This window comes from Schistocerca serialis, chromosome 2 (assembly GCF_023864345.2).
Source record: "Schistocerca serialis cubense isolate TAMUIC-IGC-003099 chromosome 2, iqSchSeri2.2, whole genome shotgun sequence".
Lineage (NCBI taxonomy): Eukaryota > Metazoa > Arthropoda > Insecta > Orthoptera > Acrididae > Schistocerca > Schistocerca serialis.
Genome location: NC_064639.1, coordinates 488,112,746 through 488,139,000, shown reverse-complemented (window position 1 = coordinate 488,139,000; position 26,255 = coordinate 488,112,746). Strand labels below are relative to the sequence as shown.

At 48.7% G+C, this 26,255-nt stretch overlaps 1 protein-coding gene across 1 annotated transcript in view; it reads left to right on the top strand.

Moving 5' to 3' along the window:
• Nucleotides 1–26,255, top strand: part of LOC126456113 (uncharacterized) — a 605,540-nt gene that overhangs the window by 558,672 nt on the left and 20,613 nt on the right. The window contains exons 5-7 of the mRNA XM_050091867.1: nt 13,168–13,253; nt 13,293–13,433; nt 24,727–25,017. Of these exons, the coding sequence (XP_049947824.1) occupies nt 13,168–13,253; nt 13,293–13,433; nt 24,727–25,017 (518 nt within the window). The remainder of the gene's footprint in view (nt 1–13,167; nt 13,254–13,292; nt 13,434–24,726; nt 25,018–26,255) is intronic.

Here is a 26,255-nt window from a genome sequence, read left to right as displayed (position 1 = left end):
AAATCCGACTAGGGGTGCTCTATTTATGCGTCTGCACGCCCATCCTCCTAACACCGTCTCAACACTATCCACCGTCATGGCATCCGTTTGGCAACGGGCACCTTTTACATCAGCCCGGTTGAGAGTCTGTATGCTGAAGCTGCTGTCCTACCGCCGTGACTTTCGCCTCAGCAGGTATGCATGCCGTTTGTCTTCCATGCGTGGCCACCCATCCTTTGATTGTCAGTTTGGGTCTCGTCCCTCTTCTCTGTTACCTCCTGAAGTCCGATTTCGGCAATTGCTACGGCGGATTACCTTTACACCACCTGCAACTTTCCCGGTGGGTGTGAACCCTTCACCACCTTGGTTTCGCGAAGCGGTCCATGTCAACCTTGGCCTTCATTCGCTTCCTAAGGACAAAACTCTAGCCTCGGTCTATCGCCTTCAGTTTGACGACCATCGCAAGGAACTTCGCGAGAGTACCTTTGTATACACTGACGGCACTCGGACTGACGGTGGGGTCGGGTGTGCCTTCGTCATTGGCACCCGTGTCTTTCGATATCGGTTTCCGGCACACTCCTCAGTATTTACAGCCGAGCTCTTCGCCTTGTATCAGGCCATGGAGTACATCCGGCGACACAGCCTTTCCAATTGTGTCCTCTGCTCAGACTCACTCCGTGCCCTTCACAGTCTATGTGCGCTCTACACCGCCCATCCCTTAGTGCAGCGGGTCCAGGAAAACAGTCACTTTCTCACTCTTGGTGGAGCCAGTGTGATGTTTCTGTGGGTCCCTGGTCATACCGGTCTGCCAGGAAACGAGGCTACTGACGTTGCTGCCAAGGCTGCAGTTCTTGTACCTCAGCCAGCGAGTACCTATATTCCCTCCGATGAACTCTACGTTGCTGTCTGTCAGGAGGTGGTGTCCCTTTGGCATCGCCGATGGCCCTCCCTTCACGGGAATAAGCTTCGGCTTATGAAGCCTCTCCCAGCAGCTTGGACGACCTCCTCTTCTTCCCTCCCGCCGGGATAAGGTTATTTTAACTCTGCTGCGTATTGGCCACTGCCTTTTTAGCCATCTTCATTTGCTAAGTGGCGTTACCACACAACTCTGTACACATTGCGCCCAAGTTTTAACTGTCCACCACTTCCTGATGGAATGCCTATTTTGTAACAGTCCACATTCCCGCTTGGGTTTGCCGTCTGATTTATCTGTCGTTTTAGCAAGTCACGCGCGGGCTGTCGACTGCGATTTACTTTTTATCCGCCAAAGCAATATGGCGAAGACCACTTAATTTTTAGTTTTGGACCTCCGTTTCTGAATGGTATTTTTCTGAGCCCTTTTTCCATGTACCTGTCTTTAGATTTCTTCTATTATGTCAACTGGGACTGACCTATAGTCGTTTTTAACTCCTGTTTTCGTGTTCTATACTTTTGACTTGGACGTGTACGTGTGTGACCTCAGTTGTTTTTTGCGCTCTAAAGCAAAACAAAATAAAACCAGACAAATATGTTTAAATTTTTATTTATCACCAAAACACAACACAATGAGTATTTAATCAACAAAATTTCATATTATAGGCGAAATTTTTGCACCTTACCCAGAGGGACTTAAATGCAAAGAAGTATTGGTAACAAAATGAAATGTGCTTTATTGACTGGAGTTAATGTAGTGTAGTAGGTGTCCATTTTCAGATACAGGACTTTCTATACGATTATAATTTGGTACACTCATTTTTTTATCAATTTCACGGATGGTAGCACAGTAATTAAACACACAAGTTAGGCCCTAATTTGTGAAATATCTAACAGCCGGACAGACAGTGGTTTGGCTAAAGACCAGGTACCTAGTGACCTTTCCTCACTATTTATGCCTTGTTAAACCATGGAACAAATTTGTTGTGACATGATTTGTCGCCCACTTTGAACTGAGATTGTGCCAAAAGTATTGCTTTCTGAGCTTTACTTGTATCATTTGTGTGTTGAGCTCAGAAAGTTGTGCCACTGTGCCCAGAACAGTGGCATTCCAAACTTCAAGATTTCTTCGTGACTTTTTGGTCTCCGAAAAAGTAGTTTTCACAAAAATGGCTCTAGTACCTCAGCCAAGTTACAGGTGAACATAAAACCTTACAGAAGTTCATGCAGGTTCCTCAGGTACAGACTGTACAAATTTCATCACAATTTAAGATAGTCGAGATGGGAGCATGTTATAAACTAGGACACTTCACACGGAATGACCCATCAGCCACATTTGTACATGTAACACTGGAAAATATTGTTTTGAAAACGAATGAATATTTATAGCAGCCCTCTATCTGAGAGGAAGTAAAGTTTCATTCCACGGGTAACATTGTTTAAAGATACAAAAAATTGCGAACGCATGTTTCGAGACTGTTAGTGAATTAACAGGTTGAAGCTAAAAAGTTATATCTTAATCAAGCAGATGTGAAACACTTTGTTTGAGAGTAGTTGGTTGTATCGAAAGTATTAGGAATCGAATAATAAGCGTAATTATATATCTACCTAGTAAAAAGACGTGCAAGGTATTGTTCTTTTTTCCCCTTCAACTTCACAGCTCGCTTTTATTCAACCTCAAAACTGGTTACAGTAATCCACTGGTGAAATAGGAACAAGTGTTTGGATCCTTATTTTGAAAGGCAAGAATTTTAAACCAGACGCCTACACGAAGATATGCAGCAAATATTTTCAAATACCTTGCAGAGATGTTTCCATAAGTTCAAAGTTGAAATGTATGTTAGTCCTCAGATCTAAAACTCGCTGAATGACGAAGATTTTGAGGCGACAGGATGTTAATAACTTACTCACTACAAGTTTTTTTATAACCAACGTTTGCTAATATATAATGGTTTTTATCTTGATATTGTTTCGGTATCTTTATATACAAAAATCATAAGTATTGTTGATGAAACGTCAGAAAACTAAAATCATAGTGCAACAAAAACAAGAAAGAACTGTGAACACTTTCCAAATTGATTTTTACTCTTTCATCTGGCCAAGTGTAAAAAATGATGATCTTAGCTTTAATTTTGGGAATTTCGGAAAAATTAGATTAACTGTGTAATACTAACTGTTTAAATGAAAAAAAATTAAACGTCGACTCCACTTGTAGCAGCACGTAATGACAGAAACTGGGCTTTTTGCCATCTGCCACGTTTTAAGCTGTTGGTTGCAGTCGCAAATGCAGCAGAGACATGGGCGTGCACAGTCTTTGTCGGTATGCGTGCATCAGCATGCTACAGGCTTTCAAACAAAAATGAATGGGGCCCTCAACTACATACCCTCAGACTCAGTTGAAATATTCAAGGTTTTGGCTGGTTTCGTTGTCTAGGGGCTGGGATACGTAGTTGCCGCATTACAAGCCAAACACTGGTGAGTCTATGGTATACAATATGGATACACACATGAATCGAATGGTCGAAGGTTCTTATCACTCGGCAATTGCGAATTAATATAGAAATTTATAAATGAAAAATTGCAATTAAATAAAATCTGCAGGTACTATCTTAACGACTTTAAATGATGAGTACGATAGTAAAAGTACGTCTGAGAATGCGGTATATTTCTGTAAAACACTTATTGGTGTCGATGGTCCATCAACTAAATAAAATATAAGCTGAATCACAGGGAAACAATAGATTCCTATTGCACGTAATTAGTTATGAACAACAACAACATAGCTCGCGAGATATTCACTATTAAAAGCACATTACGTCTTGAAACTATCTAGCAGATTAAAACTGTGTGCCGGACCGAGACTCGAACTCGGGACCTTTGCCTTTCGCGGGCAAGCGCTCTAGTTTGGAAGGTAGGAGATGAGGTACTGGCAGAAGTAAAGCTGTGAGGACGGGGCGTGAGTCGTGCTTGGGTAGCTCAGTTGTAGAGCGCTTGCCCGCGGAAGGCAAAGGTCCCGTGTTCGAGTCTCGGTCCGGCACACAGTTTTTAATCTGCTAGATAGTTTCGTATCAGCGCACACTCCGCTGCAGAGTGAAAATCTCATTCTGGAAACATTACGTCTTCTCTGTAGAAACCTCGGAAATCTCGCAAGTTCACAAGTCCGCACTCCGAAGTATTTCTATCAAGTATTTCTATCTATCGCGACCACGCGCAAACGGCTCCACACTGCAAATCTCTCTCGCGACTCTTCCGTACTGTCCAGAACTGCCCACTGTTCCGAACTGCCGCACTCCCAGCACACTCTGTTGCGTCCCGTGGCGTCCTGCTCAGCACCCCGCACGGCCAGAACTTCCCCGAGTCCTCTCCGGAAAGTGGAAACCCGCTTCCATCCAGTCTCCCCATTCACGAGCGCTGTGACTGGCTAGAGCGCTCGAGCTACGTCTTCAAGCCAACTCACCCACACACATATTTAAGCATATACGAAATACTGGATTTACATTTAAATACTTGAAACTAAATAAATATTCCTACAGCTGGACCATAAACACGTTCTACCACACATTATTAAATACGTAAACGAATGAAATACACACATCAAAGGATTAGAACCAAAAGTAGACCAGTAGCCTAATGTCTCTGTGCTTCCTAAAACACAGTAAATATTTGACCAATTTCTTCATGAATAGTATATCACGGATATAAACAAAGAAATAGCATCTATCCATTAGAATCTATTTATAAGCATGCTGCTACCGTTTCTTCGTGTAACTGTGGAGTACTTATGGCCTGACGCGATCAATAGTAATCGGCCAATTTGACCTCCAATAACTCATGGACTATTACGCTTGCATGCCTGTGATTCATACCAATTTAGGTTTACACTAATAGCTTTCTAAAGACATGAGGATCGTCAAAATCGGATGAATCATTTAGATTTGGGAAATTCGTTGCTGGGTGTTGGATAATTTACAGTCAGATACTAAATTTTAAACTAATAAAGATATTGAAAATCTGATTACACCACCAGAATCTTCGTGCAAATAATGGTAATGTGCATGTTTGTTTTTGAGGTATCATGATTCCTCCCCCCCTGCGGGTTCGGGGGTTAGAATAGGCCCGCGGTATTCCTGCCTGTCGTAAGAGGCGACTAAAAGGAGTCTCAAATGTTTCGGCCTTATGTGATGGTCCCCTCTCGGGTTTGACCTCCATCTTTCTAAATTATTCCGAAGAGCGAGCCAATTGGGGAAGGGCGCCTTACATGGTGCACTGTATCCGTCGTGCATTGAGACCTTTAGCCGGCTTTTTCGTCGTTGCAATGGTGTCCCGCTCGTTTTCCATCTCTTGGGCGAGGATACGTCCCTGGGTGCGATTACCACCCTGCACTCTGCAGTGTTGCTTTTAACTGCGACGACGACCTTGGACATTTTTGCACCTAAGATCCAGCACGGTAGCCAGTCCGTTGTGGTGGGGCCGCCATGTACCCTGTTGGTTGTAGCCCCCTGACAACACAGGGATCGCTCTACTGATGCCTGCGCCGTTAACTCCCCACGTATGCCAAGGAGTAGATGCCCGTCTCCCTGGGGCATCAGGACTCCCGGCAATGGCCATCCTGCCAGATGGCTATTGCTGCGGCTGGGTGGCGCCCATGGGGAGGGCCCGTGGTCGGAGTAGGTGGCATCAGGGTGGATGACACGCAATGAAGCGTGGCACATCATCTCTCGCTGGTGGCCAGCCACCAGCAGTCTCTAAGCGTTCGAGGGCTCATTTTAAAGCTAACGTTTATGACCCCAAATCGTTCCCATCCCTGGCCACACCATGGGAGGAACGAAAGGCAATGAATGACAGTGACGTGTATTCGCCCAGGTATCTCGTATGTACCAGAGCTGATGGTGACTCGTTTCTATCCGTGAAGCCTCAGTTCTTTGTAGAGCATTTAGAGGACAAGTTTGGGGAGGTGGAGGGCTTGTCCAAAATGCGCTCTGGGTCAGTTTTGATAAAAACGGCATCCTCTGCCCAGTCACGCAGGTTACTTGCTTGTGACAAGTTGGGGGATGTTAACGTTACCATCACCCCACATAAGAGCTTAAATATGGTCCAGGGTATTATTTTCCATCGGGACCTCCTTTTGCAGTCTGATGACGAGCTGCGCGCCAATTTAGAGCGCCGAGGTGTACATTTCGTCCGGCGCGTTCATCAGGGTCCGAGGGACAATCAGGTAGCTACCGGTGCCTTCATCTTGGCCTTCGAAGGTGATACATTACCAGAGAAGGTCAAGGTGATGGTCTACCGATGTGACGTCAAACCTTATATCCCTCCCCCGATGCGGTGCTTTAAGTGCTGAAAGTTCGGTCACATGTCCTCTCGCTGTATGTCTAGCCTCACATGTCGAGATTGTGGACGCCCATCTCATCCCGATACTCCATGTGCTCCACCTCCCGTCTGTGTCAACTGTGGAGAGCCTCATTCACTTTGCTCGCCGGACTGCAGTATCTTACAGAAAGAACGCAAAATCATGGAATATAAGACCCTGGACCGACTGACCTACACTGAGGCTAAGCGGAAATTTGAACGGCTACATCCCGTGTGCATGATGTCATCTTATGCCTCTACTGTCACTCCTACTCCAGCTCCTTCAGCTGCAAGACATACAGTTAGCTCTCAGAGTCAGAGTACCTCACCTGCCCCCTTGACGATGGTGGCCCCTTCTCTCGCTGTTGCTCCCACACCATCTACCTCGGGAGCAGCACCCACTAAACCACCGGGGACACCAGTCCCCACTTCTAAGCCGGAGAAGCGTAAGTCTTCTTCGGCTTCTCTCGCTCGGAAGGGATCCCTTGGGTCACTCCCTTCCCAGGTTCCTACCAGTGGCACAGCAGACACCAACCAGTGGCTAAAGAGGCCACAGGTCGCTGGTCGACGGGCTTCGCGATCCTCTTCGGTCCCAGAGACTGACTCCAATAAGCCCTCTCAACAACGGCAACCAAAGGAACAGCGAGAGAAGACGACTTTGAAGACCCGTAAGACCAAGACACCTGCGGTGGCACCTACTCCACCGCTACCTAAAAGCTCTGCGTCTGAGGATGAGGTGGAGATCCTTGCGTCCGCTGAGGACCTCGATCTCGCCGGTCCCTCAGACGCAATGGATAGCACTTGCACGGGTGCTCCATTGGAGGCAGCAGGTGACCCAGCGGCGTAATCTGCCTTCCCAGTCCCGTCACGCCTTTCTCCGCCATGGACAATACCATCCTCCAGTGGAACTGCAGCGGTTTCTTCCACCATCTAGCTGAGCTCCGCCAACTTATCAGCCTTCACCCTTTCTTCTGCATTGCTCTTCAGGAAACTTGGTTTCCAGCAATGCGGACCCCCGCCCTCCGTGGGTATCGGGGTTATTATAAGAACCGGGCAGCATATGAAAGGGTGTCTGGTGGCGTCTGCCTTTATGTCCTTCACACTCTGCACAGCGAGTCTGTCCCTCTCCAAACACCTTTAGAGGCTGTCGCTGTTCGGGTGTGGACGCCACAGGCTGTTACCGTCTGCAGTCTTTACCTTCCACCGGATGGTGATGTCTCGCAGCATGTCCTGGCTGCGCTGATAGCCCAATTGCCGCCACCTTTCTTGCTATTGGGCGACTTCAACGCCCATAACCCTCTGTGGGGTGGGTCAGTGGCAATAGGTCGAGGCGCCACCGTTGAGCATTTATTGTCGCAGCTCGATCTCTCGATTTTAAATGATGGTGCCTTCACACACTTCAGTGTGGCGCATGGCACATACTCCGCCATTGACCTTTCGATCTGTAGCCCTAGCATCTTACCGTCTGTCCTATGGAGAGTGCATGACGACCTGTGTGGTAGTGACCACTTTCCGATCTTTCTGTCACTGCCACAGCGTCACTCTTCTGGGCGCCCTTGCAGATGGGCTATGAATAAGGCTGACTGGGACTTGTTCTCCTCCACTGCCGCTATTGAGCCTCTCTCTAATGATGACATTGATGCGATGTTTCAATCGGTCACCACAGGCATCGTTGCTGCCGCCGAATCTGCCATTCCCCGTTCCTCTGGGTCCCCTCGGCGGCGGACTGTGCCTTGGTGGTCGCCTGAGATCGCTGCAGCGATTAAAGATCGCCGGCGGGCGCTACAGCGTCACAAGCGACATCCCTGCATTGAACACCTCATCACCTTCAAACGGCTGCGTGCGCGGGCCCGCCGCCTTATCCGCCAAAGCAAGCAGGAGTGCTGGGAGCGGTATGTGTCCACCATTGGCCTCCATGTGTCTCCATCGCAGTTCTGGGCCAAGATCCGACGCCTCTATGGCTATCGGACCCCTGTCAGCGTTCCTGCGCTCTCACTGAATGGAGCAGTTTGTACAGACTCCGACGAAATTGCCAACAGCTTGGCAGAGCATTTTGCTTTTAGTTCCGCTTCTTCCAATTACCCACTGGCCTTCCGCTCCATTAAAGAGCGGATGGAACGTCGGAGCCTTTCGTTTCGCACCCACCACCCAGAATCTTACAATGCTCCATTCAGTGAGTGGGAATTTTGCAGTGCCCTAGCCGCTTGCCCTGATACCGCTCCTGGGCCAGATGGCATCCACTGCCAGATGCTGAAACACCTTTCAGTGGACTGCCAGCGGCGCCTCCTCGACCTTTACAACCGTCTTTGGGTCGAGGGGGAGTTTCCGTCGCAGTGGCGGGAAAGCATTGTCATCCCCGTTTTGAAACCTAGAAAGAACCCTCTGGAGGTGGACAGCTAGCGTCCCATTAGCCTCACCAACTTTCTTTGCAAGTTGCTTGAACGGATGGTGAGCCAGCGCTTGAATTGGGTACTGGAGTCTCGGGGCCTTCTGGCTCCATCTCAGGGTGGGTTCCGTAAAGGCCGCTCCGCCACCGACAATCTGGTGAGCCTGGAGTCGGCCATCCGTACTGCCTTTGCCCGCCGTCAGCACCTGGTCGCTGTCTTTTTCGACATGCAGAAGGCGTACGATACGACGTGGCGTCATCACATCCTTTCTATGCTTCATGGATGGGGTCTTCGGGGTCCTCTGACGATTTTTATCCGCAATTTTCTGTCGTATCGTACCTTCCGCGTGCAAGTCGCGGCCTCATATAGTTCCTCCCACGTCCAGGAGAACGGTGTGCCACAGGGTTCTGTTTTAAGTGTCTGCCTGTTTTTTATAGCCATTAACGGTCTCGCTGCGGCCGTGGGAAATTCTGTCTCCGCCTCCCTGTATGCTGACGACTTCCGCCTTTACTATAGCTCTATTGGCATTGCAGCTGCTGAACGCCAGCTACAGGGCGCAATCCGCAAGGCGCAGTCTTGGGCTGTAGCGCGTGGTTTTCAGTTTTCGGCTGCCAAGACCCGCGTTATGCATTTCTGCCGGCGCCGAACAGTCCATCCTGCGCCACGGCTTTCTCTCGACGGCGAACATCTTGCTGTGGTGGAGACCCACAGGTTTTAGGGTGTACTTTTTGATGCCCGGTTGACTTGGCTGCCTTATATTCGGCAGCTGAAACAGGCGTGTTGGCGGCATCTCAATGCTCTGCGATGCTTGAGCCACACCAGCTGGGGCGCCGACCGATCTACCTTGTTACGGCACTACCAGGCGTTAATCCAGTCCCGTCTGGATTATGGGAGCCTGGCTTATGGCTCCGCTTCCCCATCTGTGTTGCGGGTACTGGACCCAATACTACACAGCGGGATACGACTTGCCACTGGTGCTTTCTGCACCAGCCCTGTGGACAGCATACTAGTGGAGGCAGGTGTCCCTCCCCTGCGGTTACGGCGCCAACGTTTGCTGGCCGCTTATGCTGCCCATGTTTTTAGCTTGCCCGGGCATCCAAACTATCGTCTCCTGTTCCCGCAATCGGTCATCCATCTGCCAGACCGTCGGCCCCAGTCAGGTTGTACGATCGCAGTCCGCGTCAAAGAGCTTCTCTCCGGGTTTAGGGTTTTCATTGTTCCACCTCCTTTCCGGGCCACTTTGCGTACACCCCTATGGTGTGTTCCTCGCCCTTGCCTTCGGCTCGACTTGGCACAGGGCCCGAAGGACTCAGTCCCTCCAGAGGCCTTCCGCCGCCGCTTTTATTCCATCCTGGCCATGTATCAGGGCTCTGGCATTGTTTACACTGACGGTTCGATGGTTGCTGGTCATGTCGGGTATGCGCTAACTCTAGGGGATCATTCCGAACAATGTTCCTTGCAGGATGGCTGCAGCGTTTGACCGCCTGGCGAAAGAGGCTGGATGTTGGCCTCCCAGAGACTGATTTGCGGGCAGTCCTCCGCCGAAGAGTTTTTCCGCTTTGGGACGCTGAATGGCGCGATCGGATCACGCCCAATAAACTCCATGCCATTAAGGAGACGACGACTGTGTGGCAGTCATCCATGCGAGCCAACCGCAGAGACTTAGTCGTCTTTGTCGGCTCCGCATTGGCCACTCCCGGCTGACACACAGTTATTTACTGCGCCGGGAGGACCCTCCTCTATGTCGCTGCGGGGCGGCTCTGACAGTGGCCCACATTTTGTTGGCCTCCCCCGTTTTAGCTGTGGTCAGGCAGACATTTGCGCTGCCTGATACGCTCCCTGTCCTTTTATCTGATGACCCTGCTATGGCTGGCTTAGTTTTACGTTTTATTCGGGCAGGGGGTTTTTATCATTTAATCTGAGTGTTTGTGTTTTATTTTATTGTTTTGTGTTGATTCTGGCCTTTGGCCTACGGTTTTAAACTCAGTTTTTAATGTGTTCTCGGTGGTTGGCTTTTCCTTTTTTTGTTCCTATGGTCGGCCAACCACCGTCACACTCTGTGTGATTTTAGTTCCTCTTGTCTGGTCTTTATCTACGTTTCTCTTGTTCTGTGTCGTCTGTGCTCTATTCTGTTCATCGTTTTTATTCTCTGTGGGTGTTTTTAGGATTTGGAAAAAGGGACCCATGACCGTCGCAGTCTGGTCCCTTTAATCTCACAAACCAACCAACCAACCATGATTCCTCTGGTTATTAGTAATTTCTACATGAACTGTGAAATGTCTGCCATTATGGTTTCACAAAGTCCGCCATCTTTGGCACTCCCACCCAGCATGCAAATCTCCTTCATCGACACAAAGCACAGTTCTCGACACAGTGTCAACATGGAATTCCCAGCCACTCGGTCGGCCTGGACCACGCGCTGGGGCTGCCCCGCTTGCTCCAGCTACTGTTCGGCACCACACGGTTGCCGACGAGCCCCGGCTGCCGAGCGGCCCGTGCGGCCACACCAACTCCAAACTTAGAATATTTTCAGGGCGCCGCAACTCTCCCGTTACCTCATAATGCACTACCGATATGTTCTGAAACGCCTCACATAAAAACAGGATTTTTCAGAGGCTCATTCCTCTATTCTGTTGGTTGGTGAAAGTTTGAATATTACACACTTCCTCCAGCTTAGACAGATGCAGCAAATCGGTGGGTTCTTTTTGGATTAGACGTGGGCTACAGTGAGCCTTAACTGGCATGTGGAGGCAAAAATTAATTCATGGGAGGTTCTGAGAAAACCCCCAAAAAACCAAGTTTCACGATTTTTTCGCCGTCAGCAGTGGATATCTAAACAAACTAACCGCAGCAATTTGCTCGAATTTTAACGGTGTATTCTCTAGGCATTTATCTAGACGCCTACCAAAACCGAGCCACGGATTCCAAGACGGGTATACACAGCAAATATTAGCAATTTTTACGATTCTTCCTAAGATCCGATTCTTGAATGATCTTCAAAATTTTCTGCATATCTTTGCTCATTTCCGAGATACAGAGGTTCAAAGTTACCGTCCTTGTACAAGTGAAATACACATGTTAAATTCGGTGTGAGGCGAAAACATAGTTCATGAAGTGAAGTAACATGGAGGAATACGCTGTACAGTGTCTCTATTATCATCAGAAGGGTTCTGGAACTGCAAGGTTGTTTTCCCGAAGCGCAAAAAAAATTTTTGTGCACGTAAAATCCAGTTGAGGTGCAAACTTGAGTTTGCGTTATTTCGATTTCAAAGAAGTTAACTATCAAAAGTTTACTGATCCATAAACTTCTTATCATACGAATGATATGCCGTGCTCTAGCAGGGTGGATAAGGGAACCAGCTGAAAAGTGCCTCTGTTGGATACAGAAAAGGCGAATATGCTCATGTTTAAAATAAAAGCTCTGAGCGAAAAGTGGTGTACGAACTGCCTCACTCTACCTTCCTCAGCATCTTAAAAAATTTTCCCAAAAATTTTGGCATGCAGTAATATTCGCTCTGTTTTATACTGAGAAAGGACAAAGTGGCAATGGGAAAGGCTGGAAAGTAATAAATATTGGAAGATATTAGACAGTGGTTGTGGTATAGGAAGATCAAAGAAGACGATGGCATTTTTAGAGGAAGAGAATGACACGATGGCAGTGGAGCATAGTTCAGTGACAGAAGAGGTCTACGGAAAGAGTAAAGGAGAAAATACAGTGAGAGAGGAATAAAGAGGGCAAGTGGATGTGCGAGAGAGCCAGTCGTAATGAGATACGGTGTCTACGTCAACGAATAAGAGAGATAGTGACAGTGGGAAGGAATGAATGAGATAGTAGCAGTCAGAGAGAGCAAGAGGGTGACAGTGACAGTGAGAGGAGACGGGAGGAGTAGTGTAGTAGTAGTAGTAGTAGTAGTAGTAGTAGTAGTAGTAGTAAAAGTAGTACAACAACAGAACAAATGGTTCTGGCTGTGAGACAGGAGACAGTGACAGTTCTAGAGACTCAGAATAATGCCAGTGAGTTGGAGTGAGTGAGAATGGGCAATTGGTGATGGGTGGCGTGAGCGAGTTTGTTAGTGGAGCTTGTGGGAGTGAGATGTGAATTGCATGTCCGGAAAAGTCGCAAGTATGTTCGCATGCTTAAATTTTTAAAGGTGCTGAGGAAGATAGCAAGAGACAGCTGGTGCCCCACTTTTCAGTCAACCTTTTAAACAGGAGCATATTCGCACTTTTAGTGCTCCGATAGGAGCATTTTTCCCCTGGAGTATCTACGGTCTAAAGCGTGGGCTCTGGCCGCGGCAGCGAGCAGGTCTTCGCCCTGCGCCACGGAAGCTCCGAGATGACAGACGAAAATGTAGTTTAACTATGACTGCAGACAATCACCCGCAATCAAACAAAAACAAATTACTTAAACAATGTTTTCGGCGCATACTCTAAACTTTGCGGCAGCCACTCCTAGCATGGAAGGCACAGTGCTATCGTGTGAAGTGACGTGACGAGAAATCAAATGAGATGAGGTGAGGGCTGTCGTTGTGCTGCGCAGTGCTGGGCCCGAGCAGCGCGCTGCTGGCGCCGGGCGCGCACGGCCACGGCCACGTCGGCGTGTCGTCCGCGCCGCCCCCGCAGCAGGCGCACGCCTCGGCCGCCGCCGGCGCCCCCGGGTCGTCGCGCGCCGCCTCCGACCGCGACCGCCCCACAACGCCCGCCAGCTCGCCGGGCAGCGCCGGCCTCCACGGCGGCTCCGCGGCACTCGACGGCTGCGGCGGCCACTGCGTCGCCTTCGAGAACTTCTGCTACTACTGCCTGCAGGTCAGTGCGCGATGGCTGCTCCACGCGCCTCTCTATTATCTGAAGCCCGATTCACATTAGACTTCAACGGAACGGAACGTGACGGCAGGTGACGCTACCGTCAATGGTGTGTTCACGCTGAACGGAATGTCAACTCAGCGTCACTTCCCCTAAGCCTGTATTGCACTCTCAAAGTTCTTTGACAAAGTGTTACAAAAAGGTACGGCCAGACTTTCAGGAAACATTCCTCACACACAAATAAAGAAAAGATGTTATGTGGACATGTGTCCGGAAGCGCTAAATTTCCATGTTAGAGCTCATTTTAGTTTCGTCCACCTACGCTCAATGGAGCACGTTATCATGATTTCATACGGGATACTCTACCTGTGCTGCTAGAACATGTGCCTTTACAAGTACGACACAACATGTGGTTCATGCACGATGGAGCTCCTGCACATTTCAGCCGAAGTGTTCGTACGCTTCTCAACAACAGATTCGGTGACCGATGGATTGGTAGAGGCGGACCAATTCCATGGCCTCCACGCTCTCCTGACCTCAACCCTCTTGACTTTCATTTATGGGGGCATTTGAAAGCTCTTGTCTATCCAACCCCGGTACCAAATGTAGAGACTCTTCGTGCTCGTATTGTGGACGGCTGTGATACAATACGCCATTCTCCAGGGCTGCATCAGCGCGTCAGGGATTCCATGCGGCGGAGGGTGGATGCATGTATCCTCGCTAACGGAGGACATTTTGAACATTTCCAGTAACAAAGTGTTTGAAGTCATGCTGGTACGTTCTGTTGCTGTGTGTTTCCATTCCATGATTAATGTGGTTTGAAGAGAAGTAATAAAATGAGCTCTAACATGGAAAGTAAGCGTTTCCGGACACATGTCCACATAACATATTTTCTTTCTTTGTGTGTAAGGAAAGTTTCCTGAAAGTTTCGCCGTGCCTTTTTGTAACACCCTATATATATATATATATATATATATATATATATATATATATATATATATAAACAGAGGATGTAGCACGTATGTATCTTCCGCATCTCCTCCTTGAGCACTGGACCGATTTCAACCATACTAGGTACACGTCACTTACTGTCTGGATATAAACGCTGTAGGGGTAAGACCCTATCAAAGGGGTGAGGATGAAAAGCAATGCAGCTCACGACTCGCGAATACCCATACTGCAGACGAACGGTATTTGAGAATGAGAGCACTTACTATTTTGCAACAAACTTCACACACAATTTCGAACTATTTAGAAATTTTTCCTCGCTGACTATTCCCACGAAATGATAGAAGAAAAAAGTTTATTGCTTACTACGCTGTTCGTGCAGTAAAGCTGTCATATGACATGACGATATTTTAATTTATTACTTATTTACTGTTAAGTATATTCCCGACACACCTTGAAGACGTTATTGACACAAATCACTGAATGTACAAGCAAAACTGTGACATTATGACACCCAATTCAGGGGATACAACGTCATAAACATTGCCCTGCTTGGAAATGAAACTGCAGTGCGAAATTCGCCAGAGATACAGGTGTATGTGTACAAATATCTATGAAATATTTGAAATATACAGGAAATATATTTGACAGGTGCATACGTGGGCGAAGTCATTGATAAAAGGCTCGTCCTAAGCCCCTGGAACGATTTCAATCAAGGACATGTATTAGTTACGACCTGGAAAGAAGTATAGCACAGGAGGGGGGCGGGGGGGGGTGGAGGAGGTAAGAGAACTGAGAGGCTGCGATTCGGGTGGGGTAGGAAGGAGCAAATGGACAGAGAGAGGGAGGGGGGGAGCAGGAGATGAACAAATTTGGGCAGGTAGGAGATTGACAGAGAGGAAGAGGGGGAAAGTCGACAGAGAGAGGGAAAGAAAGGAGATGAAGAGTGTGACGTGGAAGAGGAGATGGACAGGCAGGAGGAAGAGGTGCACAAAAAGAGGGGAGAGGAGACAGAAGACAGACAGTGGGTGAAGAAGATGGACAGGGAGTGCAGGGATGGAGGAAACAGACAGAGGGTGTGGGGACAGATGACGTGGACAGAGGGTGCAGATGGTGGGGGAGGTGGGTGGTGCGTGTGGGTTATAGAGGTGGTGGGCGGTGATACCCTCACCCGGTCGACTTCTGTGTCGCCGGTGTGCACAAACAACCATTTTTCTGCCCTGGACTCCGCATACCAAGAGAATAATTCCGATGCCTCTGTAGAGCTAATGGAGCTGGATCCTCCAGCTTGTGCACCATGTAGCAGTGTCTTCGAAGGCTGGCAAGGTGACACCCTTTCATTTTTCCCCTCCTCCCCTTCTCTTATCATGAATTGCCTCCAATGAAACATTAGCGGCCTTTGATCCAACAAAGAGGACTTCTGGCTGCTCTTGGAATTGTAGTACCCGCTTGTTCTTTGCCTCCAGGGAACCAAATTACATCCTCGCGACCGCTTTAAGCTCTCACATTTTCTGGTCTGCTTTGACCTCCCCCCCCCCCCCCCTCCCGCCCTCCCAAGGAAAGCATTCCACATCATGGGGGAGTTATGCTCCTCATCCGAAATGACCCTTCATAGTCAACCCATATCCCTGACTACTCAGCTTCAAGCTGTTGCGGTCCACAGTTTCCTTCCTCACTTGGCCTTTCCCCTTCGTGTTGTTTACATCCCTCCATCATTCAGTGTCATCAGGGGAGATCTCATCTAGCTTACTGGGCAACTCCCTCACTCATTACTGCTGCTTGGTGACAAACACGCACCATCCCATTCGGGGTTTCCCCAGAATCTGTCAGATAGGTGCCCTCTTGGCTGACCACCTCAATCAATTTCACCTCATGTGCTTTAAAATGCGAGCACCCACATTCCTTTCAGACTCCATGCTCACCTATTCCCATTTGGACCTCCTCTTCTGCACTGCCCAGCTTGCCCATTGTCTCGAGTGGTCCATTCTCTCCGACAAGTACTCAAGGGACCATTTCCAGTGTGCAATCCATTTGCTGATTCATACCCCACCTACATTCACACCCATAAGGACCAACTGGAGCGAGCTTCGACGAACATTTCCCCAGTTGTGAAGACCAGGAAAAATATCTTCAAAGCGTTATCCTTACCACCACAGAACGTTCCATTCCTCGTACTCCCACTTCACCGCACTGTGTCGCGGCCCTTGATGGACTGAGGTGTGCCGCGACGCAATTCGCGTTCGGAGAGGTGCTCTCATCGTTTTTAACTGTTATCCTACGACGGTAAATTGCATTTCTTATAAGCAGTTGCGTTCACAATGTCGTCTCTTTCTTCGGGACATCAAAAAAGCTAGCTGGGTTTCCTATTTTCTTTTAACAGTTCCACTCCCTCTTCTGTCTTGTCTGCCAGCCTCCAACGGCTCTCTAGGACCGAAGTCCATTCCCCAATTTCTGGCCTTACGGTGTCATATTGGATCCTATTGCTATCTGCAACACCTTGGGCCGCTATTTTGCGGAGATTTAGAGTTCCACCCACCATCACCATGCCTTCCTCCATCGGAAACGAGTGGAAGAGGCGATACGTTTCTCTTCTCAGAATTGTGAAAGCTAAAATGCCGCCTTTACTGTGGGGGAGCTAGATCATGCTCTCACTTCAATCCCCATCCTTCGCCCCAGGGGCCAGACGATATTCACATTCAGAGATTGCAGAACCTTTCTTTCGTGATCAAGCACTTTCTCCTTCATATGTACAATCGCATCTGGGCAGAAGGTGCGTTTCCCAGGCGATGGCGTGAAGCTCCTGTCATACCCATACCTAAGCCCGGCAAGGACAAACAACTTCCTTCTAGTTATCGCCTCGTTTCTGTCACTAGCTGTGTTTGCAAGATGACGGAACATAAGATTCATGCCCAGCTGGTATGGTGACTCGAGTCTTGCAATTTACTAACCACTGTACAGTGTGGATTTCGAGCGCGCCGTTCATCAGTTGACCATTTCGTCACTTTGTTTACTCTTATCATGAATGGTTTTCTGTGGAAATACCAGACTGACCGTGTTTTTCGATTTGGAGAAAGCCTGCGACACCTGCTGGCGGACTGTACTCTCTACACGTGGGGCTTCCATGGGCATCTGCCCCGTTTCCGTGAGGAATTTTTAAGACTGACTTTCCAAGGTCCATGTGGATTCTGCCTTGTCGGACACCTTGATCCAGGAAAACTGTGTGCCTCGGGGTTCTGTCCTGAGCGTCGTCCTCTTTGCTATCGCTATTAACCCTGTGTCCTGCCGGGCATCTCCGGCTCGCTTTTTGTTGACGATTTTGCTATCTGTTGCAATCCTCCACGGGCCTGTCTTATTGAATGGGGTCTTCAGCGGTGTCTCGATCGTCCTTACTCATGGAGCATCGACAACGGCTTTTTGTTTTCCACTGACAAAACCGTTTGTATAAATTATGGGTTATAAAAGTATGTTATCAAGCCCAATGTCAGAATTGCTTCTTTGGTGCCTTTACATTTCGTAACTCCTAAGTGATGAACTACAAAGACACATGAATAAACTGAGGTCACAAACAAACCACTGGTGCCTCTACGCAAAAGTTGTACAACTGCAGTGATATTGCCGACCGTTGTGGCCGAGCGGTTCTAGGTGCTTCAGTCTGAAACCGCGCGACCGCTACGGTCGCAGGTTCGAATCCTGCCTCGGGCATTGATGTGTGTGATGTCCTTAGGTTAGTTAGGTTTAATTACTTCTAAGTTCTAGGGGACTGATGACCTCAGATGTTAACTCCCATAGTGCTCAGAGCCATTTGAACCATTTTGCAGTGATATTGACGTGCCACACGTTTTAACAGCGTGTCATATTTGTAAGGCAGAGAAATATGATATATATCAAACAAATCTGACAGAAGGGGTGGCAGTTTAAGTGCTCAAAACACCGAAAAGTAAATTAAATGGGCATCATACAGGGCAAAAAATGGAAGAAAAACGGTCAAATGTGTGTGACGTGATGTCTATATGTAAGAAATAAAATAGAGAAACAATTAACGCGTCTTTGAATGATGCTCGAAACCATGTAGAGCGTTAAACCGCTTGTCGGATGTTTCTTTAATTTACTTTCAGGCACATCGCTTGTCAAACATCTGACGGTTCTTTCTAAATTTTTTATTCTATAGTTTTGTTCAGAAAGCACGACATGCCTCCCTATCGTCTTCTGTTCTCGAAATGTCGTGAACTTAGTGGACGATTCGAAGTGAGCCAGTTTGACAGTTAAATATCATAACAATGCAGTTTTTACGCGTGAAACAGGTAGTCGTTGAAGAGAAGAACGTTTCGACACTTTGTTTTGCAGCTGTTCTTGAAATATTTGTTTTCCCTCAAATCACTAGTTTTTGTGAATTACCTTGATTACTTTCAAACAGTTAAAAATTTTCTGAGAAAAAAAAACCCCTCATGCTGGTGAATTTGATACCTAAGAGTTCAGTTCTTCCAAAGCTACGGTTCGGCAGTTTCGGCGCGCTACATAAATGACTTAGTATTGGTAGCATTGTATGTATGTATTTATTTATTTATTTATTGAACTGCGGACCTAGAAACGACAGAGAGGCTTCGTCCCCGCTGTAGCCCTCAGTTGTTCACAACCACACAGCAGGCTACAGCAGTCCACTCACCCCACCGCCGCCAGATACTGAACCCAGGGTTATTGTGCGGTTCGGCCCCAAGTAGACCCCCGAGAACGTCTCATTCCAGACGAGTGTAGCCCCAAATGTTTGCATTGTAGAGTAATTATGGTGTACGCATACGTGAAGACAATGTTTGCGCAGCAATCGCCAACATAGCGTAACTGAGGCGGAATAAGGGAACCAGCATGCATTCGCCGAGGCAGATGGAAAACCGCCTTAAAAGCCATCCACAGGCTGGCTGGCACACGAGACCTCAACAATAATCCGCCGGGCGGATTCGTGCCGGGGACCGGCACGCCTTCCCGCTCGCGAAGCAGCGCGTTAGACCGCGCAGCCAGCCTGGCGGGCTTTGGTAGCATTAGTAGGGAAAGATACAAACGTGAATGAATAAAAGAGAAACTGGGGCCAACGACTTCTCTTTGTTGTTTGTTTAGTTGGTTGGTTGTTTTGCATGTAATTAGAGCCGCACATCATTCAGTGTTAGTCCATTATGTATTTTATACACTTACAGAATAGAAATTGCATTTTATAACTAATAAAAGTTATTTGATCTAGTAACTTCTGTGCTTTTATGTAACCGAAGCAATTACTTCTGATACAAGTACAGTTTACAGGCAAACACATTAAAAATTATGTACAATTATTGTCGTTCTTAAACATGGTCAAAGGCAAAAAGTTTCCTGTTATCATTTGATTAATGTGAAAGTTATTTATGAATAACAAAAACATGTTTCATATAAGTTCGACAAAGTATTGAAGCGATGTATGATAAATTTTTTGTTTTGTGATTGTTTTTTTATTTTACCTTTTTCTTGTTACAACAACACGGTTTCGCGCTACAAATCAATAATTTTCGAATAAAACCTGAATCTAAACATTACAATTTCAAGTCACTATAAATAGCGTTTACTTTTAAGCAACAGACAGGAAAATAGCTATGTAGAACAAAAATGTTCCGTAGTTTATATGGCCCTACATATATATCCTCACTCAGTTTCTAGACGGTTCACCGTTTTCCATTTTTAAGGAAATCTACATTTATACTCCGCAAGCCACACAACGGTGTGTGGCGGAGGGCACTTTACGTGCCACTGTCATTACCTCCCTTTCCTGTTCCAGTCGCGTATGGTTCGCGGGAAGAACGACTGTCTGAAAGCCTCCGTGCGCGCTCTAATCTCTCTAATTTTACATTCGTGATCTCCTCGGGAGGTATAAGTAGAGGGAAGCAATATATTCGATACCTCACCCTCTCGAAACCTGGCGAGCAAGCTACACCGCGATGCAGAGCGCCTCTCTTGCAGTGTCTGCCACTTGAGTTTGTTAAACATCTCCGTAACGCTATCACGGTTACCAAATAACCCTGTGACGAAACGCGCCGCTCTTCTTTGGATCTTCTCTCTCTCCTCCGTCAACCCGATCTGGTACGGATCCCACACTGATGAGCAATACTCAAGTATAGGTCGAACGAGTGTTTTGTAAGCCACCTCCTTTGTTGATGGACTACATTTTCTAAGGACTCTCCCAATGAATCTCAACCTGGTACCCGCCTTACCAACAATTAATTTTATATGATCATTCCACTTCAAATCGTTCCGCACGCATGCTCCCAGATATTTTACAGAAGTAACTGCTACCAGTGTTCGTTGCGCTATCATATAATCATACAATAAAAGATCCTTCTTTCTATGTATTCGCAATACATTACATTTGTCTATGTTAAGGGTCAGTTGCCACTCCCTGCACCAAGTGCCTATCCGCTGCAGATCTTCCTGCATTTCGCTACAATTTTCTAATGCTGCAACTTCTCTGTATACTACAGCATCATCCGCGAAAAGCCGCATGGAACTTCCGACACTATCTACTAGGTCATTTATATATATTGTGAAAAGCAATGGTCCCATAACACTCCCCTGTGGCACGCCAGAGGTTACTTTAACGTCTGTAGACGTCTCTCCATTGATAACAACATGCTGTGTTCTGTTTGCTAAAAACTCTTCAGTCCAGCCACACAGTTGGTCTGATATTCCGTAGGCTCTTACTTTATCAGGCGACAGTGCGGAACTGTATCGAACGTCTTCCGGAAGTCAAGAAAAATAGCATCTACCTGGGAGCCTGTATCTAATATTTTGTGGGTCTTATGAACAAATAAAGCGAGTTGGGTCTCACACGATCGCTGTTTCTGGCATCCATGTTGATTCCTACATAGTAGATTCTGGGTTTCCAAAAACGACATGATACTCGAGCAAAAAACATGTTCTAAAATTCTACGACAGATCGACGTCAGAGATATAGGTCTATAGTTTTGCGCATCTGCTCGACGACCCTTCTTGAAGACTGGGACTACCTGTGCTCTTTTCCAATCATTTGGAACCTTCCGTTCCTCTAGAGACTTGCGGTACACGGCTGTTAGAAGGGGGGCAAGTTCTTTCGCGTAATCGGTGTAGAATCGAACTGGTATCCCGTCAGGTCCAGTGGACTTTCCTCTGTTGAGTGATTCCAGTTGCTTTTCTATTCCTTGGACACTTATTTCGATGTCAGCCATTCTTTCGTTTGTGCGAGGATTTAGAGAAGGAACTGCAGTGCGGTCTTCCTTTGTGAAACAGCTTTGGGAAAAAGGTGTTTAGTATTTCAGCTTTACGCGTGTCATCCTCCGTTTCAGTGCCATCATCATCCCGGAGTGTCTGGATATGCTGTTTCGAGCCACTTACTGATTTAACGTAAGACCAGAACTTCCTAGGATTTTCTGTCAAGTCGGTACATAGAATTTTACTTTCGAATTCACTGAACGCTTCACGCACAGCCCTCCTTACGCTAACCTAGACATCGTTTAGCTTCTGTTTGTCTGAGAGGTTTTGGCTGCGTTTAAACTTGGAGTGAAGCTCTCTTTGCTTTCGCAGTAGTTTCCTAACTTTGTTGTTGTACCACGGTGTGTTTTTCCCGTCCCTCACAGTTTTACTCGGCACGTACCTGTCTAAAACGCATTTTACGATTGCCTTGAACTTTTTCCATAAACACTCAACATTGTCAGAGTCGGAACAGAAATTTTCGTTTTAATCTGTTAGGTAGTCTGAAATCTGCCTTCTATTACTCTTGCTAAACAGATAAACCTTCCTCCCTTTTTTTATATTCCTATTAACTTCCATATTCAGGGATGCTGCAGCGGCCTTATGATCACTGATTCCCTGTTCTGCACATACAGAGCCGAAAAGTTCGGGTCTGTTTGTTATCGGTAGGTCCAAGATGTTATCTCCACGAGTCGGTTCTCTGTTTAATTGCTCGAGGTAATTTTCGGATAGTGCACTCAGTATAATATCATTCGATGCTCTGTCCTAAACATCTGAGTGTCCCAGTCTATATCTGGTAAATTCAAATCTCCACCTAAGACTATAACATGCTGAGAAAATTTATGTGAAATGTATTCCAAATTTTCTCTCAGTTGTTCTGCCACTAATGCTGCTGAGTCGGGAGGTCGGTAAAAGGAGCCAATTATTAACCTAGCTCGGTTGTTGAGTGTAACCTCCACCCATAATAATTCACAGGAACTATCTACTTCTACTTCACTACAGGATAAACTACTACTAACAGCGACGAACACTCCGCCACCGGTTGCATGCAATCTATCCTTTCTAAACACCGTCTGTACCTCTGTAAAAATTTCGGCAGAATTTATCTCTGGCTTCAGCCAGCTTTCTGTACCTATAACGATTTCAGCTTCAGTGCTTTCTATCAGCGCTTTAAGTTCCGGTACTTTACCAACGCAGCTTCGACAGTTTACAATTACAATACCGATTGCTGCTTGGTCCCCGCATGTCCTGACTTTGCCCCGCACCCGTTGAGGCTGTTGCCCTTTCTGTACTTGCCCGGGGCCATCTAACTTAAAAAACCGCCCAGTCCACGCCACACAACCCCTGCTACCCGTGTAGCCGCTTGTTGCGTGTAGTGGACTCCTGACCTATCCAGCGGAACCCGAAACCCCACCACCCTATGGCGCAAGTCGAGGAATCTGCAGAACCGTCTCAGCCTCTGATTCAGACCCTCCACTCGGCTCTGTACCAAAGGTCCGCAGTCAGTCCTGTCGACGATGCTGCAGATGGTGAGCTCTGCTTTCATCCCGCTAGCGAGACTGGCAGTCTTCACCAAATCAGATAGCCGCCGGAAGCCAGAGAGGATTTCCTCCGAACCATAGCGACACACATCTTTCCACATCTGGAAAGACTGCCCCTGGTATGCACACGGAGTGCACATTGGTTTTCTTCCCCTCTCTTGCTGCTATAGCCCTAAGGGGCCCCATTACGCGCCTGACATTGGAGCTCCCAACTACCAGTAAGCCCACCCTCTGCGACTGCCCGGATCTTGCAGACTGAGGGGCAACCTCTGGAACAGGACAAGCAGCCATGTCAGGCCGAAGATCAGTATCAGCCTGAGTCAGAGCCTGAAACCGGTTCGTCAGACAAACTGGAGAGGCCTTCCATTCAGCCCTCCGGAATGTCTTTCGCCCCTGCCACACCTTGAGACGACCTCCTACTGTACCACAGGTGAGGGATCAGCCTCAATGTGGGCAGTATCCCGGGCAACCACAGTCGTAGTTCGATCGGGGGATGTGTGGGACGAGCTGGCCGTCCCCGACAAACCCCCATCCGGACCCCCACAGTGATGCCCATTGGCAACAGTCTCAAGCTGTGTGACCGAAGCCAACACTGCCTGAAGCTGAGAGCGAAGGGATGCCAACTCAGCCTGCATCCGAACACAGCACTTGCAGTCCCTATCTATGCTAAAAACTATTGTGCAAAGAACGTCTGAACTAATCTACAGAGAGTGCAAACAAATGGACACAAAATTTAAACGGTTATTAAAATACAAGATTGCCTAGTAAATGCAGTAATGCTGCTACTTGCGCACTGCTGACACACTGTTCGGCGGCGGAAGGAGACTACGCGATTTTACACTATTCAGGTACTAAAACGCGATGCTACCACTCTCTACTACTATAATACGCCCGAAATTTATGAATTAAACAATGCAAGTACCAAAAACAAAACACGTAAAGAAATTAAGAATAAAATTATGTAACAAATGAGTGAGCTAGGAGTATACGATTTGCTGCTGCAGCTGCTTATCCAACGCCGGCAGGGAGCACAGTAGTAAGACACTGATCGCATACGCAAAGAAAGCGGTCATTTTGAGGTCTCGCCCGGCAGGCCGGACGTGGTGGTCGAGCGGTTCTAGGCGCTACAGTCTGGAACCGCGCGACCACTACGGTCGCAGGTTCGAATCCTGCCTCGGGCGTTGATGTGTGTGATGTCCTTAGGTTAGTTAGTTTTAAGTAGTTCTAAGTTCTAGGGGACTGATGACCTCAGATGTTAAGTACCATAGTGCTCATAGCCATTTTCGCCCAACGCCACCTAACGTACGAGTAACGTGGGCACGACGTTAACCGACGAAAGCTACTATGCAAACTTCCGTAATCTTTGCTTGCTTCTGACAGTGTACAGTAGCATAAGGCAGTTTTACAACTCTACTGGTACCCCATTTGTCCATTTGCCTATCATTGTTTGGCTAGGAAATTTCGGACAAAATTCTACTGGTCTCGTTTTCGCTCCGGTCAAACACTGTAGGTAATACAAAAAGTGTAAACCTTCGTCATCGATGCTGACTACCGCCAACTCGGCGCAGGTGGTGTTCGTGCTGGGTGTGCTGTGCGGCGTGTCGCTGACGATCGCGGGCAGCGTGCTGCGGCAGGGCCCGGGCCAGGGCCAGGGCGGGGTGTCGCACCGCGGCCGCGACCTGGTCGTGCTCGTCTACATCGGCTGCCTGCTGGCGCTCGTCTGCGCGGTGCTGCTCGCCGTGCAGTGCTGCGTGCGCCGCAACGTCAAGCGCCGCAAGCGGGCTCTCCGCGAGCGCCGAGCCCGCAACCAGCCGCACGCCGCAGTCGCCGCCGCCAGCGCCGCCCCGCCGCCTTTCACCGTAAGTTGCACCGACCTAGGCGCGAATCCGAGAAGAGAAGAGAAGAGAAGAGAAGAGAGGAGGAGGAGGAGGAGGCATCATGAGAGCCAAAACGCCCCATTCCCAGCCCCCCCCCCCAAAAAAAAAAAATTGTAGTAGAAGCATTTACATTTTTGCATTAACCTGTAACCCACAGCTTCTTCACACGCCCCCTATGCATTTGTCACATGAACCGGGTGGTTAAAATTGAAGTGCAACGACCCACACAGGTCCATAGTGGGCAGTAATTATTGTATGGCAGCGAAACTTAGTAGATATTCCAATGCACTGTGTGGAACCGATTTACGCTAAAAAAAGAACCTCTCCGCCTCTCCGCCTCTCCGCCTCTCCGCCTCTCCGCCTCTCCGCCTCTCCGCCTCTCCGCCTCTCCGCCTCTCCGCCTCTCCGCCTCTCCGCCTCTCCGCCTCTCCGCCTCTCCGCCTCTCCGCCTCTCCGCCTCTCCGCCTCTCCGCCTCTCCGCCTCTCCGCCTCTCCGCCTCTCCGCCTCTCCGCCTCTCCGCCTCTCCGCCTCTCCGCCTCTCCGCCTCTCCGCCTCTCCGCCTCTCCGCCTCTCCGCCTCTCCGCCTCTCCGCCTCTCCGCCTCTCCGCCTCTCCGCCTCTCCGCCTCTCCGCCTCTCCGCCTCTCCGCCTCTCCGCCTCTCCGCCTCTCCGCCTCTCCGCCTCTCCGCCTCTCCGCCTCTCCGCCTCTCCGCCTCTCCGCCTCTCCGCCTCTCCGCCTCTCCGCCTCTCCGCCTCTCCGCCTCTCCGCCTCTCCGCCTCTCCGCCTCTCCGCCTCTCCGCCTCTCCGCCTCTCCGCCTCTCCGCCTCTCCGCCTCTCCGCCTCTCCGCCTCTCCGCCTCTCCGCCTCTCCGCCTCTCCGCCTCTCCGCCTCTCCGCCTCTCCGCCTCTCCGCCTCTCCGCCTCTCCGCCTCTCCGCCTCTCCGCCTCTCCGCCTCTCCGCCTCTCCGCCTCTCCGCCTCTCCGCCTCTCCGCCTCTCCGCCTCTCCGCCTCTCCGCCTCTCCGCCTCTCCGCCTCTCCGCCTCTCCGCCTCTCCGCCTCTCCGCCTCTCCGCCTCTCCGCCTCTCCGCCTCTCCGCCTCTCCGCCTCTCCGCCTCTCCGCCTCTCCGCCTCTCCGCCTCTCCGCCTCTCCGCCTCTCCGCCTCTCCGCCTCTCCGCCTCTCCGCCTCTCCGCCTCTCCGCCTCTCCGCCTCTCCGCCTC